Consider the following 14975-nt stretch of genomic DNA (forward strand, 5'->3'; position numbering starts at 1 on the left):
AAATGGTAATTTGGTAATTACAAAATAATTATTATCCACCTTTACAATTCCAGTGCCCCCAGAAAAAATCCTGCGTATGGTAGTGATTTGACACGTAGTTGTCGAATACCCTTAGAGATGGGATTTGGGGTTGGCAAGGAACGAGAAAATTGGTCACCGCCAAGTTATGAGAAAATACGGTAAATAATTTACATGAGAATCACTATATTCGTAGCACATAGTAATCCGGAACTCAAAACATATTTCTTTCGATAAATCATGCGTGCATTTTTAGAACGAGCAGTTTGTAAAAAAATGTAACGAGACAGAGAACGAGATCAACTTTCTCATTCCCGAGACAAGACGACCACCATCCCTAATTTTAATGAGAAACGATGAAAGCTTCGTTGTTGTTACACCTCAACAAAAAGGCAATAGTATGTGAAACGGTTTCTGTAGTAACAACCAAATGGGATACTAAAGGTTAAATTGGAAATTGCTAAAAATTGTTAGCTCCAAAACAAAAGAATTAATGAAATTGAAAGTTGTGAAAATTTGAGTTTCTGCGTTTACTTGTGGAAAGGGAAGCTGAATTCGTTGAAAGATAAGGAAGCCATGTTAAGCTCTAGTGGTCCAAACTGCTCATCATCGGATGACTCCCTACAGGTTCTTGTCGAAGAGTCAGGAGGAAAAGGCAAACGTAAAGGTGAGATAAACTGCAATGTATAACAAAGAACTACTATAGTTCACGAGGTAGAACTATACCTTTTCCATCATAGGTGCCGACTTTGTGTGTGTGTGATCAGGCACGTAGTCGGGGGGAGGGGGAGGGGGATGTAGACCCCCGAAATCCTACAAATATCTAATTTAAATGTATAGTGATAACTAATTTTACTTCCTTAGCAGAATTAAACATCTAATGTAATAAGTTGTAGCATACAAATAAACTCATCTTGAGGGCCTCTACCCCCCCTTTTTTATTTTTAAATGGTGGCTACTGATAAAGGATGAGCCACTCGCGAAATAAAATCCTGGCTACGGGCCTGTATGTGATTGAATGTCTATATACGGTGCTCCAAGTGTTGTGGATGCACGAAAGAATGCTATCATATCAACCCCAGTTAGAAAAATGTATGTGTAGCTTCATCCCCCACAAAACTATCTAACTGTCACCATATAAAACTACATACCCAACAGGTTTTAATAAAAAGTGTGCATTTTCTATGTAAAAGTACGGAAAATGGTAAGCTTGTTATTAATAGCTAATTAGTGGTTTTAAGCTATGTAGACATCGGCAGAATGCACTTTGAACCACCATATAGGAAAATGGTGGCCACAAGCTGTTTTTAGACCATGACTTTAGAATGGATGATCGGAATTTATTTTTTCTCTTTTGGTTTTAAAGCTCTTTTTAAGACAATATTTCCTTGTCATCTACAAACTTTTTCTAAATGGTAAGGACTGTACACAATTTCCAGAAATTAAACTATGTAGTGTATGTAACATTCATAACCTTTGACACATTTTAAGGACTTAATACGACTTAATATTTTGTGCATGCGCACATACACAAGTAAATTCGTTCTCATGAATTCCGCAAAAGGGAGTTACTGCTTCCTCTTTTAGTGGCTAGCGTGATTCGAATAATGGAGGAAGCCACGAAATTTCTACCCTTCTCTGAAATTCCTTTTCCCAGCGTCTACAGTTCTAACAAAAATTCCCAACCGGTAGAAATAAATCTTCGTCTCCTCTGAGAATAAACACTACAATAGTTATATTTTATTATTTATCAACAATTTTCAGCATGAACTTAATTTTAAAATGGGAAAATTGTATTGCTGGTGTGTAGAGCTTAACCTATACCCACACCAATGAATCGGTATCGAACAGTATCAGTTTAGATTTATTCACCGAGAGTGGATGGAATTTTTCCCGAGACCAGGAATCTCGCGGGTCAGCAAAAATTCCACGCTACGTTTTCTCGGAGCTTGTCCTGCATAATTTTCATTACTTTGGACACATCATTGTGGGGAGGACATTGATTTTGGAGTTAAATAATTATAGATTACGTGAAATTATGAATATTTTAAAAGCAAAACATTGGCACTTTTTATATGGTATAGTTCCAATTAAAAACTATATTTAAACATTTTTATATCTTCTGAAATACTATAACTTGTTTCAATTTTATATATTCTGAAATACTATAACTTGTTTGTTTCAATTTCTAAGTATCCGCGTCGGTATGGTGTTAATAGGTGGGCATTAGTATCGTTATCGGTTTGGTTTATTTTACTTCGCTCTTGTGTCAATTTTGGCTAATTGATTGATGATATGATGAAATTAATGAAGAACACCCATGCCCTTGCCGGGGTTAGAACCCGGGAGCCATGGCATCGTGGCGCTCTATGCTAACCACTCCGCCACGGAGGTCGGCTGTGTTAGGTGGTCAATCTTTTATCTCGCCTCCAGAGTTCCCGAGTTCGAGTTCCGACATGAGAGTTCTTTCCGAGTGCATTATCTCATCGTCGCGATTAATAAAAAAGGCAGGGAAACGACATAAAATAACAAAAATGCAAATACAAATATTGGCACATTTAAATATCTTAGTACTATGTTTAGCTATTGGACCACAAATATAGTGGTACCTCCATGAGCAAGAATTTGAATCTTAGGAGATATTAGGCGCATCCAGAAAGTAAGTTTCCCTGAGGTCGTGCACAAAAAGGAAACATTATTTCATTCAATTATTTATTGCCATAGATACAGCACTTGTCCAGTTACTTGTCAACATAATTCCCCCCGGAATTCGCGGACTTGTCATAGCGTGGGACCAACTTCTGTATACCTGCGTCGTAGAAGTCCGCCGCCTGGGCGCCAGTACATGTACAGCCGTTCTCAACGGTGCATAGCCATGGGAGGGGACTACTTCGAAGGACAGTAAGGTAGGTTTCATTCAGAATTCGTCTACTTTCGATATTCAGGATCATTCACCGAACTTTATTGTCAGAGGTTGTATTTTACCATCCTTGTATGTCTCTGATGCTCTATTTTTCAGGGCGTGCAAGGTGGTAGAGGGTTAGAGAACGTAGGAAAGGGTGATTGTACTTCTTGTGCAAAGGAAAAAGTATGTACACTATGTACACTGTAAGGGGGCTCTGGAGGCAGAAGCCCTCCCCGAAAACCTACAAATATCTAATTTAAATAGTGTATAGTGGTAATTAATTTTATTTCCATAGCAGGATTCAACATCATGCATAATAAGATATAATATACTGAAAAATTGTTAAATGCACCTTTAGATGGCTGCCGATAAGGGATGAGTCCCCCGAAATAAAACTCTGGCTAAGGGCCTGTACACTGCCAATAAATTGTTTATGTTTATTTTCCAGGGATCGTACCAAAGTGTGTGTGCAAAACTCAAAGTAGGCTGAGACTACAATTTCGGAAAATAGAAGAGTCAAAACTCGACGAAGATTCGAAACGATGTGGTCCGGTTCTGAAAATGACAACCATGCACCATCCGTTTGCCACTTTTGATTACACACCACAGGAATCAAACAACAAATGTCAAGGCAATGAAAGAGTGTCATTACGTGGAGTCGCATTACGAGAAGTCGCATCAGTTATCATACCTAAGGTCCACAATAACGTGGAAAGAAAAGCAGTACGAGAAAGTTCAAAAAAATTCGGAATCAACGCTGCCCCCAGCTTAGGAAACGTACCAGTGGGCAAAGAAGAATCTGCAGGTAAGTTTCATTTTGAAACTGTATCTGTCTTCATTTGTATTGTAGACATTTGAGGGGTTCAGAGCACAAGCGCCGTAACTCCAATCAAGACAGTTTTGAGAAATAGGCACATTTAGATAGCTTAGTACTACGTTTAGTTATTGGAGCAAGAATTTGAAACTTAGGAGATACTTACTTCTAGCCCTGAAATGTTGATACTTCACACTTCTAAGTTAAACCTGTAACTCAATTTTCATGAAAAGTGGAGTTACACCACTTATGCTCTGAACCCCTCATTTATCATTAAGCAAATTTGACAGCTACTTTCTGCGTTCAAGAACGTTAAACAATTTTAATGTTGTTGATTTCGATTGTTTTTTTGTTGAAACCAATGCAATTCATCTAATGCAGTGGATGATGTTAATGCAAATTGCATTTTGTACAGAATATTAATTTCAAAGAAATTGTGCTGCAAGAAGCATTTATTGTGTTTTAATATGGCAAAATCCAGTTGAGCGCTAAAATGTATATTTTACGTGTATATGGAAAGAAAATTCTGCTCATCATTACGTGTAGTGAATTAGAACAGAACCGGCGTTAAGAGGTGCGAGGGTGGCCACCTGAAGAATTCAAGGAATAGGTATTTATGAATATCCGTAGGCTTTACTAAAGCAGTGTATGAAGCTGGTCTTAACTCCATGTATATTTTACTTACACTAGAAATGTTCCCAAATTATCTTGTGGCTTTACATTTGTTTCTGAATAAGTTGAAAAAAAATTCCTGGTCCTTAATAACTACTTCTTCAAGCTTCCTTATCATAGCAACTGCATATGACTGATTGGTTTTTGTTTTATTTTACGTTTAGTAAGGAAAAAATATAATGAAAGACAAACTTAAGCCTGGAGGAGAGGGAAAGAGATAAGGGGGAGTTATAACAAAAGCAGACAGAGAAAAAAACGTAGAAAAAGGCAGGTAGGAAGGCATGGCGCATGAACAAACAAAAATATTGAAGGAAGAGAAAGGAGAATGAGTTAACAAGGAAGTCGGAGTAAAAAGTGAGAGGGGATACATGTTTATAAAACTCATGTGTACTCCATCACTTATCCATGTATGCACCATTGTTTATCCTGTTCATTTACTCGTTATTGTTTTTGATAAGAAGAGCATACAACTTCCTCATTGTGATCGTAACCGCTGCCTTTGCTGAATTCTATTGTTCACTTTGATGTCTAATAATTGTACGGATAATAATTAGTTTACCTAAAGTGCTGAGTCATACTCATTTTTTAAACAAAATTTTAAAATACTTCAACTCGTAAAACATAATTAACAATATTTAATCGCTACTTACACTGGACCCCTCCCACACAGCACACAAAAGACTCACATATTGCACACCAATCGATGAACTCTGGAACTGACGTAGCATTTGCATTATATACAACCTTGGTGACAATGAAGTTCGACCAGAAAGAAATACGTGATTAAATGCACAGAGGCATAGGCGGTGGAATGGGTGACCCGCAGAAGTGACGCATGTGTGTAAGAGGAGGCGTGTGAGCAGGCAAGAATCGTGATCCCAGCATGTTGCACCCAAGGTCACGTAAAAGAACGAAAACGGGGAACTATACGCGTGACATTGAACTTCGACCAGGCACCAGACCCATACGGAAAAATTCCAGATAGTGGCGCATTCGACGGAAGCATGACGATAAGGCAGTCCGCCGTATATAAGCGCGTGCTGTGCACCGAGGAACCGCAGTGCATCATCACCATGGCCAGGGGCAAACCTATTGACAACACCGTGAGGAGAAGAGTGGTGGAGTTGCAACGGGATGGACTCAGTGAACGGGAAATAGGGCGCCAACTGAACTTACCCAAGTCAACCGTCCACTGCATCATCAAACACCACCAAAATATGGTTACTACAGAGCCAGGTAAGGCCCCCGGTCGAAAACGCCTGCTGAGCGTGCGTGACCTACGGATATTTAGGCGCTATATCCAGACCAACAATCATGTTTCTGTGGCCGAATTACGACTGTGGACTCGAGAACGCTTTCACATTGAAGTGTCAACCAGAACCATTCGCCGTTACCTACAGCGATGCGGTTACCGAGTGTACAAGGCGAAACGTAAACCCTTCCTTTCCATGTTGAACAAAGGCAATCGGCAGTGGAACAGGGTTTTGTGGACGGACGAATCCATTTTCAATGATGTGTACGGGAAAATACGGAAAACAGTCATTTGTCGGAAGGAGGAACAGAATGAAGCAAAATGTTATGCACGTCGGGTACAGAAACCTGCGTCAGTGATGGTATGGGGATGCATGACGGCATCTGGGGTTGGCCCACTACACGTCTGTGAGGGCATTGTGAATGCACACGCCTATACCCGCATACTGGAGCGGCGTCTTCCCACAGTGCGAAGGCACCTGTTCCACAGGCGGCGTCTCATCTTTCAACACGACAATGCCAGGCCTCATACAGCGCGGCTGACAAGAGAATGGTTGACTCGCCATCACGTGCGAACTCTGCCATGGCCACCATCGAGTCCCGACCTCTCGCCCATTGAGAATGTGTGGCGTGTTCTTAAGCGACGTGTGCAACAGAGGGGACCCACGACAGTGGCTGCTCTTATCGTCTGCCTGCAGGAGGAATGGCACCGCATCGATGTGGAATTCCTTGAACGACTCGTCCGCAGCATGCCCCGACGCATTGCCACAGTTATTCGCCGACGGGGCGGCGTCACACCATGGTAAACAGGATCCCCTCTAACAGTGGTCGAACTTCAATGTCACGTGTAGATGGACGAAAATGTTTTATTTTGTGTGGACACCATACATTGCTGCGTTGCAGCGGAAATTTATGTTTTCCTTTGTTCCATGTAGCCTGCTGAATAAAATATGTTCAGCATATGCATGTGTTCTCCTTCTTTCACAACGCACTCCTATATTTGTGACTGGTCGAACTTCATTGTCACTACGGTTGTACTTGCTATATTACTCTAATTCTGAGTAATGTACAGTGCAATGTGTTATATTTGGAAGATGATTTCGTCATTGCGCGTGAATATACGTATTGAAATAAATTAGTTAAGAATTGCTTTTTGCTTTATTGAATATTTTTTATGATATTAACAAGAAATGTCCTTTCTTACAGTTGACGAGGAAAGAGGCAAGCTGCTTTACCCAGTAAGTAGCCTATTAGTTCCTGTAGATACAAATAAACAAAGAAAGTCAGAAACATTCAAGTATGCATGCTAAGAAAGGCAGCATCCTTGTCTGCAGGTCATACAGGAATTTCACAAAAATATTCATAAATTCATCCTGTATCCGTTTGTGACACATAACAGTTGGGCTGAAAAGTTCGTAGGTTAACATAGTAAAAAATATTTTTTTGACAAAATTCGATTTTATTATTCAATATAGTTGCCTTCGAGGGCGATACAACGATTATAGCGGTCATACAATTTTTCGATGCCATTTTTATAGTACGATTTCTCTTTAGCCTCAAAATAGGCCTCAGTTTCGGCGATTACCTCTTCATCAGTGCTAAATTTCTTTCCAGCGAGCATTCTTTTAAGGTCTGCAAACAGGAAAAAGTCACTGGGGGCCAGATCTGGAGAATATGGTGGATGGGGAAGCAATTTTATGACGGTTGAATATCGCTAAACATTGCTCCGAATCATCAAAACGTTGTTGCTTTTGATCGATTGTGAGCACGCGCGGCACCCATTTTGCACACAGCTTTCGCATGTTCAAATATTCATGCACAATATGTCCAACACGTTCCTTTGATATTTTTAAAGTCTCAGCTATCTCGATCAACTTCACTTTACGATCATTTAAAATTATTTTGTGGACTTTTTTGATGTTTTCGTCGGTAACAGCCTCTTTGGGGAGTCCACTGCGTGCATCGTCTTCGATGCTCATTTCGCCTCGTTTAAATTTAGCAAACCACTTCTCAACGGTTGATTTTTCTGGTGCAGAGTCCGAATAATGTTTATCAAGCCAAGCCTTGGCTTCAACAGTATTTCTTTTCGCCAAAAAGCAATGCTTTATTGACACACGAAATTCTTTTTTATCCATTTTTTCACAATAACAAAAGCTGCTTCACTCACAATGCTATATCTCACGAACTAATTATCCGCCAGCTGTGAAATTTATACACGTATCTTTTGAAGGTTAGTACTAAGTAAAAATCACATGGATTTAATTCTAGTAACGCCATCTATGAGTCAGCCTACGAACTTTTCAGCCCAACTGTTATTTAGTTGAGTTTTGTACATCATTTTTCTACCTTTCTAGATTAATGGCTGCGATGAGGATGAATAATGAATTGATGAATAAGATGAGGGTCAAACATAATTAACTTCCGAGGAGAGACGAAACGAGACTTGGCTTGGCAGTGTCACGGTATGAATGCAAGGACAAAAACTTGTTCCAAAAAAAAAAGGTAAAGTGTTCCCCTGTGCATAGCACCACGCCATGAAGGCATATAGGGGGTGTGGCGGTAACGCCCCACACTTTCTTGATCCGGTCGTGAGCGGGGGTGATGTGATCAGCATCACGCCCCTGACCGCCTTTACCCCCCAGGGTTTCCCCCAGGTACCCATGTTATTCGACGCTGGGTGGGCGCCGGGGCCGCTTCCACCGTTAGAAAAGTTCCCGGATTTGAACCGGCCGGGGATCGAACCCGGGACCTTTAGCATGGTAGTCAGACGCGTTACCGACTGAGCCACCGCGGCCAAATATAATACATTGGATTATACGAACTCGTCTTGAGTTGTAAATGCCTGGATCGTTCTCTTCTCATTGGCCTTCCGATGGCGCAGTGGTAGCGTCGACGCCTTGTAATCAAGAGGTCCCGGGTTCGATTCCAGGTGGATGCACTTGGTGGTTCGGATTCCACTTTTAACTGTAGTCCCAGTCCCGATTAGCTTTACTGTGCATAAAGTGGACTTAAAACATCAAATCAATCAATCGTTCTCGTCTCTGTCTCGAAGGACAAGTCTAGGTTTGGTTTGAGTTTCGTTTTCTAAGTTCACTTTTATGCACATATTGACTAATTGGGACTGGACCTACAGTTTAAACTGGGATCCGAACCACTGTGTGCTTCCACCGGCTATCGAATCCGGAACCTCTCAATTACAAGGAGATGGCGTTACCACTACGCCACCGGGGAGGCATTCTTTTTTTTTCAGTCTTACCAGAGAAGATGTAATAGGTTTTTTTTCATTTGCCAGTTATTGTTTACTACTATTTGTTTCATATTTCCAATTAAAAAAGGGAAAAAGGGACAAGAATGAATTTGTAAGAGAAAATTATTGCACACTGAGTAGTTTCAAGACTGTCAACTCTCTGCCAAACATGCATTCATTTATTTCAATCCATCATAAAGCAAATAAATCAGTTATGTTTAATTGACTCCTATATATCCGTTATGCATGGCCGCTTTCGGTACATATCCACTCTGTTTGAATGATCGAAAGCGAAGGAGAGAAGAGGAGATTCAGTACCAAAGATCTAGATGCCGTTCCCGGGATTACAGTCCCCAGTCCAGAAATCCCTAGATTATACATTCTACTCGGGACTGTGTTCCTTAGTTTTAACCTCATATCCTGGACTTGATAAAATGAAAGTTTCAAAGAAAAATTAATGTAAGTTAAAATATTAAATATTGGAGTCAACGTGAAAATATTCTACGTTCGCTACAATATTTGTGTCGTAACCTATCATTCCATTTCAAAGAATCTTAGCTAAGATCTGACACAGTGTCTTTGATTACAGGTTACTCTTTATGGACAACCCTCAGGAGGTGAAACCGGTGCCAAGAAGTCTAAATTCAAGTCACCAGATTCCGACACAACAAATGTCATCGGTTCCTTCCAAAAATGTAGAGTTACCAAGCCACGTAAGAAAGTAAATGACAAGAAACCAGCCTATACTGACACCGAAGATGACTTCTCAGATATGGGAAAAGTCTGGACAAACAAACTGAGGAAACTATCAACTGTCAATCCCCAGATGGCAACAATCGCCGAGAAGCTTATAAACGATATATTCTTTGAAGCTGACATGGGCACCCTGACCAGAAGTGCTTCCATAAGTATCCCCCAGGAAAAGGAAAAAACATTCGTGTTTGGAAGGAATTTCTAAAGAAATGGATTTGTAATTTGTACCCCCTTACAAAATACAGTTTGTTGGCAAGACCGTTGAACACATGTCGGGAATCAAAAACTCAGCAAAATTTCTCTTGTACATGATAGTACTTAACAGGTGTTATTTTCGTTTCGTGTACCTAATTTACTAGTAGCTATGTAGGAACAGTGTTCATCAATCACAAATTCTATTACCAATAAAGTATGGACAAATAATATTAGTTTTATTATTACCTTTCTTGGTGTAATTACAAGATTTTTTAGTATTAGTATTAGAAAAGTGATGTCAAATTGTTTGCAGAAAAGTTTTAAATTTGCAAGACTGAAGGTACTTTAGATATAATCTTCCACATAAATACAAGCGTGAAAATCCTAGCCGATGGGGAACATGTAATTACCCTTCGGAATTTGAACATAATCTACTTAATATTATCTACTGTGCTCAAACATCTGTGCCAAAACGCCGGGGTATTTACCGGTCAATCTTCATAAATGGCCACAATTGAACCTTTGGACCTCAAACGAGTCATTTTTTTCCTGCTGTTATTGCACACAGGTTGTGTCAAGGAGGCTATTATTAGGTATATCGTGATAAATCCTTTGAACTTATCAACAAAACCGAAATTTAGTCAATACGTAGTTGTGAGAGTCTTCTCTGTTTTCATTGCTCGAAGTTGGGGAAAGCACATTGCATAGTGGTTCGAACTCTGCTTTAAACTTAGGTCAAGTCACGATTATTCTGTGTATAAAATGAACCAAATGAGCTCTTGCGAGGGTGAAGACTTGAAACAGAACGTCAAGACTCTTGGTGACCTTCTAAAACTGTTAATTTTAGACGTCCCGGCAGATGGTGTAGCTGTGTATGTGCGTGTGTGTGTGTGGGGGGGGGGGTCAATCAATCATAGGCGTGCGCAACGAGGGAGCCTGGGGTGCCTGAGTACCGTTCTCAAAACAGGAAAGAATGTAGAAACCATAGAGAGCAGTGGCGACTCGTGGTTTTCTTGAAGTGTAGGAATAAGTTATGGTAAACTGAGGAAGGTTTGAAAAATGCATTCAATTACAGTCGCACAAATCGCTCGTACTATCCACTGCATTTAGGATATTACCTGCAGGCCCACGCACAAGATAGGGCAAGGGGCCCCTGCTCCCTTGAACTATGATTTTTTTAAATGTAAACCTATAAAAAAACAACGAAAATACATGACGATATTTCAGATTTTGCAAGAATTTCGATTTTGCCCCTCTCCCTGTCGTGTGGATTGAGGATAATAAAAAGTCCTGTTTAAACTCTGAAATTATGATAAATGCTTCTAAATTATGCTAGGATTTATTATTAATTACTTTTTTCTGATAACTACAGTTTTAAGTTCAATTATGCATATATTTTTCGAGTTTTGAACTTGCGTTACTTATTATTCACAACACAAAATTGTGTAGAATGGCTCAACAAACGAGATGGGTTGAGCATAGAACTTGAAACTGTTTGAGAAAATGGTTTGTTTACCGCCAACCTTCTATAGATTTACTGCCGTAAAATCTCCTCAGGAACAAAATCGACAGGATAAAAAAAGATAGAGGATGATGGATCGTCGCATGGTTGTAAAAAAAAAGCGTGTCGCTGTGTGTGTATACTCCCTTTTATTTGAAACAAGTCCGCTGGTGAAGTGTAAATAAGATTTGAACGTAATTTTATTTCTACTTCCTGAAAACCTATTCCTTTGAATTCGATTTCCTTCTCCAAGGGATTCGCGTTTGCAGGTATCACCAGGTCGTACTCGGGAAATTATTTACTAATGCGAGTTGTAACATGAAGGGTAGTAATCCTGGCGCCGCCGCTGGTGGGATGTAAATGACAATTATGTTGTACATACATACATCTAACCGCACCCACCCCTCCCCGCTCCCTAACAAGCTTCCGGTGAGTAGTGTTATGATTTTCAGTTATGAAATATAGGAACCCTAATTGTACCAAAAGTTGACCCCCCCCCCTTTACGTGAACTATATATACGCTCATGCTGTAGACACATAGCCTTGTAGTTTATTAAAATTGTTAGAGTTGGTTATTATGCACCAATATTGATTTTCAATTGTTTACTTTCATTATTTAAATAATATATAAATAGCGACGCAATGATAGGAAAGTCTATGCTAAAGTGATAACGAATATACAGAGACTACAATTGTGAAAAGGGAACATGAAGTTACGACAATTAGGCTTACATTGTCCGGATAGGCAATTGAAAATCCTCTTGAGGCACCCCCAAAATAAATTAATCTGTGCACGCCTATGGGGCCAGTTTAATTTACTCTTCATTTATAATTTGTTCTTAGTTTTGGACGCTTCTGAGGAGCGATTGGATCTCTTAATCGGCTAATAATAGCCTTGTATAATAACATTGTTTCACCGTCCCGTTACAGTAGGTAATGAAACTAATAATTAGTACTCATTAAGTTAGACGTAGGATACTGATGACCCACACAATCATCTTGAAAAGAGAGAAAGACGATAAAAACCAGTCCAGCACAACCGGATCTTGGCTAGTTTGTCCCGTGCTTCTTCCCTCGTTTTGTGCATTCTTTCGCAAGGTGGAAAGCATTAGCATCTTACTTGTGAACAATGTTGCCAAACGCAACAAAATTCTACTAGACGTGTACGTTTTTTTTATTTTGAGACTTCCCTTATGTTACATACTGGGTGCGTGACGGGGCCGAAGGGGGCAGAAGGGGTGAATAATCTCTCCGGTCTGCCCCAGTAAACAAGGGAAACCAGATAAATAAATATTCATATGAACCCAAAACGCATTTTTGCATGTTATACAGGTGTAGGGTGACCAGACATATAAATTCAAAAAGAGGACAGAGCACGGCGAAAAAGGCGGACAAAGTCATAGAAAAGAGGATACCAAAAAATTACGGCAACTCATTTTGCCATTACTCATGTAAAAACAAACTACCAACACTTTGCTCAATATAATTCTGATGATTTCTTCAATACTTTCCTCTTACCTTTAAGCAACGAAAGCAATCTACTAATCTAACACATGGCAATCATAACTAGGAATATACCTATATAGCCTCAAGTACAGAATTTTAATATTTTTCCAATTCTTGGAGATTAGAATGCAATATCCCCATAAGAAAATGCATATGTGAGAGTAAGGTTCGCTTTAACTATTTTCCAAAACCGAATTTAAATTTTAGGTAGTTTAGATTGGGTCAAGAAATATGATTTTAATGCCACGAACATTTCTAGCACTCTTTCAACAGCAGGGGAAAGTGACAGCCACATTACACTTTAACCTCATATTCGTTCCTTCCATCCTTTAAAAGCTGGATATTTTCTTGCAAGATCGCTGAATTGAACTGGCCGACATCTGTGGTTAGCACACCGATCCAGAACGCCAGAGGTCCCGGGTTCGAATCCCAGCCAGGGCATGGATGTTCTTTGTAAGTGTTCCTTCATCAAATCATTGCTCATCCTCATCTTCGAGATTAGCCAAAAGTGAATTAAAATACACCATATCAATCAATCGAAAAGGAAGTGCTCAGATTACATGGTATTTCGTAAGTCTCAGATTGCGAAGCAACGAGTTAGAATAATACGTAGATGACTACGGGTGTGCGCGACAGAACTTGTTTGGTTGGGACGGGAATTTTTTTTAAATACCGACGTTCGGGATGGGAAAAATTCGCAATTTCCCGACCAAGCTGGGAAAATTTCGGAACGAGAAATGTTAAAGATTTCCCAGTGCTGGGGAAATCACGAATTTTACACGTCATTTTTCCATAACTTTTTCCTCTGAAATTTCTGAAATAAAAGCTAACCATTTCTGAGAAGTCAAGACACTACAATGCAAAAAAACATCAAGAACTATCCACTTTTAAAAATGACTATTTGGAATTTTCGGACTGTTCGGGATCCCGAAAAATCTGGAAGTCATTTCCCGAAGTCGAGATCGGGACGGGAATCTTTTTGCCGATCTCGGTACCGACTCTTCTGGATCCTGCGCGCCCCTAATAATGACTCAGTCGGGAAAGTGATCGTTCAGCCCCCAGATGCTAGGCGAGCATTGCTCGAATACTTAACGCGCCCCCAAGTGATATGAAGATCGTTATGTGTGGAAGCATTCTCTATGCAGCACATTTGCTACGGTCGATGCTATACTCTTTCCAAAAAAGGAGGACATTTACCGATTTCTAAAAAATCCGCCCGGACGCCGGACAGACACCTAAAAAGAAGGACATGTCCGGATAAAAGAGGACGTCTGGTCACCCTATACAGGTGTATACTAAATTGACTCCCCTCGAAAATATTCCCGACCTCTTTCCTTCCAACTGCCGACCTCCGTGGTGAAGTGGTTAGTACAGCGCGCTACGACGCCAGGGGTCTCGGATTCGAATCCTGGCCTGGACATGGGTGTTCCTTGTGAGTATCCCTTCATCAATTTCATATCATCACTCCTCCTCATCTTGGCATTTAGTCAAAAATCAAATAATTATTACAAATTTATTTATAAAAATACGAATTAATAAATATAAAATAGAAATTAATAAATTGTGTACGTAGAAAATTTCAGCGAAAAATGCAGGCTCGATCAGGGCTCGAACCCGGGTCTCTGCTCTAACCACTGAGCTACCGAACCGGCCTGGCCTCACCTGATTTTTCGCTATCGCTGTTTTACCTGCGTGGAATCGTCTCTGCTGAAAATTTCTACGTAGTACATCTCCTGTGTGTGCCTAATCTACAAAAAATAATAAATTGTGTATCAACTTGCAGCTCACTGCTCCACATGCAGTTTATTATATATGTAACATTACATTGACAAGGGTTAGGTGGCAGAGCAGCCTATAGGCTGAACCTCGCCTGCTTACCTAATAAAGAAATGTATTATTATTATTATTATTATTATTATTATTATTATTATTATTATTATTATTATTATTATTAACTTTCCACAACCACATCATTGTCTTTTTTCACTTTCACTCAATGAAGCGTAAGTTAAGCAATTTATTTTTAAATGCTTGAAATTATTATCACTTTATATATTTTATTTACATAAGATACAATTTACATAAAATCTACAAACAAATTTCAAATACACTC

At 39.7% G+C, this 14975-nt stretch overlaps 1 protein-coding gene across 1 annotated transcript; it reads left to right on the top strand.

Annotated features, from left to right (window-relative positions):
- The first annotated feature begins 454 nt into the window (after positions 1–454).
- LOC145987123 (uncharacterized) lies at positions 455–10058 on the top strand. Its single transcript, XM_083121616.1, has 4 exons — positions 455–685; positions 3372–3728; positions 6867–6898; positions 9497–10058. The coding sequence occupies exons 1-4, from the start codon at positions 595–597 to the stop codon at positions 9863–9865; spliced, it is 849 nt and encodes a 282-aa protein (XP_082977742.1). The 5' UTR covers positions 455–594; the 3' UTR covers positions 9866–10058.
- The last annotated feature ends 4917 nt before the right edge of the window (positions 10059–14975 follow it).

This window comes from Lepisma saccharinum, chromosome 1, assembly GCF_977018435.1.
Source record: "Lepisma saccharinum chromosome 1, izLepSacc3.1, whole genome shotgun sequence".
Lineage (NCBI taxonomy): Eukaryota > Metazoa > Arthropoda > Insecta > Zygentoma > Lepismatidae > Lepisma > Lepisma saccharinum.